Source organism: Penaeus monodon, chromosome 19 (genome assembly GCF_015228065.2).
Source record: "Penaeus monodon isolate SGIC_2016 chromosome 19, NSTDA_Pmon_1, whole genome shotgun sequence".
Classification (NCBI taxonomy): Eukaryota; Metazoa; Arthropoda; class Malacostraca; order Decapoda; family Penaeidae; genus Penaeus; species Penaeus monodon.
In genome coordinates this window covers 47,714,363-47,717,339 of record NC_051404.1, presented here as the reverse complement: position 1 = coordinate 47,717,339, position 2,977 = coordinate 47,714,363, and the positions used below count along the sequence as shown (strand labels likewise).

The 2,977-nt window shown below is 36.8% G+C and overlaps 1 protein-coding gene across 1 annotated transcript in view; it reads right to left on the bottom strand.

Moving 5' to 3' along the window:
• Positions 1-2,977, bottom strand: part of LOC119585276 (cadherin-87A-like) — a 49,841-nt gene that overhangs the window by 5,296 nt on the left and 41,568 nt on the right. Inside the window, exons 19-25 of the mRNA XM_037933950.1 lie at positions 2,780-2,941; positions 2,345-2,467; positions 1,818-1,989; positions 1,486-1,658; positions 1,037-1,190; positions 490-644; positions 161-347 (exon numbers count right to left, since the gene is read on the bottom strand). Coding sequence (XP_037789878.1) covers positions 161-347; positions 490-644; positions 1,037-1,190; positions 1,486-1,658; positions 1,818-1,989; positions 2,345-2,467; positions 2,780-2,941 — 1,126 coding nt within the window. The remainder of the gene's footprint in view (positions 1-160; positions 348-489; positions 645-1,036; positions 1,191-1,485; positions 1,659-1,817; positions 1,990-2,344; positions 2,468-2,779; positions 2,942-2,977) is intronic.

The following is a 2,977-nucleotide window of genomic DNA, read 5'->3' as shown; positions in this document are numbered from 1 at the left end:
GTGCTTTTAATTCATATTGTCATTTGAAACTTTTAGATAGTAGCATTGGCAACATATACAATGTACAACATATTTTATTAATGAATCACTAAAAATCACTAAAAGGGCCTGGAAAGTTTGAAAGCTTCAAATGTTCATGTAAAATAAAAAAAAGTTTTACCTTCCTCATTTCCTTGCATGATGGTGTATCTAATAAGGGCATTGATGCCTTGATCATTATCATGGGCTGTGACCTGAACTATGGGTGCTGGAGGGTTGAGGGGCAAATTCTCCACCACACTGGCAGAGTAAGATTCCTGGCTGAAAGCTGGCGCATGGTCATTCACATCCGTTATGGAGATGTGTAACTGGTAAAGAGAAATAAATTATAATGAATGAAAACTAGAGTTGGAATCAAAGTAGGAACTGAAGTATATACTAGTCAATAAATAAATTTTTTATGTCTTTACAGAAAAAGCCAAGCATAAAAAGGACATCCACTGTACTCACTGGCACAGAGGACTGTCGACGGTGATTCTCAGGTGCTGAGTCTGTAGCTACGACTCTAAGCACAACTGCTGCCAGAGATTCCCGATCTAGTAATGCTCCATTTCTCACTGTCACTAGGCCTGAAGCATCTATTGCAAAATGCTCATGGTGATCACCTAAGGATAGAAAGCTCTTATGAGTCTCATGATCATAGCCATGATTTTTGCCAAATTTAAAATCTGAACTCCATACCCTCATGACTGGATATATACCCAGTCTTGAATTTATGTGGGAATAAAGAGGCCAGATGTCTCCCTGTCATGAATTTGAATGATTACATAGCAGTACAACCTAACTTCATTTGAAGCTCATAAATTTTAGCTGTTTTAGTATATTTACATTTATATCTCTATTTATATATTTTGGATCATGATTTCTAAAATCTCACAATTAGTATCATTACTCTTGAAAACTGCTTGACAGTCCAGTAGCTAATTTATATATCTGGTAAAGACTATGTCTCAAATAAGTGAATGTAATAATGGTCATGTAAAAGATAGAGGCCAACCAGCAAGGGAATATGAAATAACTCCAAAGTCCCCTTCATCTGCATCTCTTGCAGTAACAGCAATGACAGATGTTCCTGGCGGAGAGTTCTCAGCCACTTCGGCATCATAAACTGAGGCACTGAATACTGGTTCCTCATCATTTATATTTTCCAGCTGAAAAGAGAAAGGAAATATTCTCAAATTCACACTCCAAGAGAAATCTAAAGTTTGAGATGTGCATGAACTGTGTTTAATACTAAAGAAAAAATAATGTTGAGTTTGTTTCAGAGATAGAATGTGATATATAAGCCCAATATATAAATACAAGTTTATTGGAAGGTGAGACAACAGTTTCCCTATATAAGATTTTGTGAATATAGAAGTCTTCTGGTACTTTACAGCATTTGATTTTTATACATATTGTTATGGAGCCACCATGGGTGTGTAACTGTGTAGTGTACACTGTTACCTGTACTATCACAGTGGCTGTTGCAGATAGAGTTGGAACACCAGTATCATGAGCTACAACTGTGAAGCTAAGCTGGGGCTGAGTCTCATAATCCAGTCGAGCTTTCACTGTTATAACACCGGTCGCATTGTCAAGGCTAAAGTGCTCTGATGGCTCTGCTAGTGAATATCCTCCTGCAGAGAGAAATATATAGTGTTTAAAGGTGATTTATTTCATGTACATACCTGAAAAAACACATGAATTTTTAAAAGCAGCATACATGGGGATTAATTAGTTTTAGCTTCATGTATCTCCACAGTTTCAGAGAATATATAATACAGTACAGAAAGTACCTATATTGGAATCGACATCAGATGCTGTAATGGTAGTGAGAAGAGAGCCTCTTGGCAGCTCCTCTGCAACTTTGACTTGAATGGTAGGCGAGTTTGGACTCCATGGTGCAGGAAACACAGGTGGAAAATCATTCACATCCACAATAGTAATAACCAAATTACCAAGACCAACCTGGGACACGAAGGAGAATAAGTATGGTTATGAGGACGATGCCTTTTAATTTTGTGTTTGATAGTAAAGTATCATATCCTCTTACAACTTATAAATTTGTGGACTGTATTTGTTAATTGAGTACTTTTTAAATAGTCACAAATAAGTCTAAATTGCTGATGTTTAATTACACTGTATACTAGTTTGATGATGATATCATATAGTCTCCTGCAAAATTCTTTTCCATGTGTGTCAACAGAGTGATTATTGTCATTTTGTCATAATAGATAATAGACAAAAACGCACGAGATGAAAATGGGTCAGCTAGTTTTCTTCAATGTTTATTTACTGTCATATAAATTGCCTTCTTTCTCACCTGTGGTGGTATTGCAGAAGTGTCAGTTACAGTGACAGTTAATGTGACTTCTGTCGCCATGGTTCGGTCCAACTTTCCTGCCACTGTGACCATTCCAGTTTTAGGATCCACAACAAACATTTCCTGAGAGAAGAGGACAAAACATTAATATCTGTATGATACATCAGATGTAGTACAATTATATAGGTACATATTTCCACAATGTAAAAGCAATACATGTGTGGTAGTTGGTTAGTATATGAATATTATATCTGTCAACTATTCAAATATCCTAAAATTACCCCAAATATTGCATCTTAAATGACACTTATACGAGATCCTTATCAGAATCCAAACTTCTTTGGAAAGAAAAGTAACAGTTACTCTTCTGCAGAGATTTTAAAAATGCATCTCTATTTTTTTTATTGGACCAAAAAATCAGGAATAGAAACTAACAGCCAAAGCATCTCTTGAAGGCCCTTCCACAGGTCGTCCATCGCCGTCCACTGCCGAGACTGGCAACTGAACGCCATAAATAAGGGCTCCTTCCCCAACAACATCGGGGTCTTGTGCTGACAACGTGTAAAACATCGTCCCAGGTTGAACATCTTCGGACACCTGTCAGTGAGGAAAGTTTGATTAGATCTGTATGTA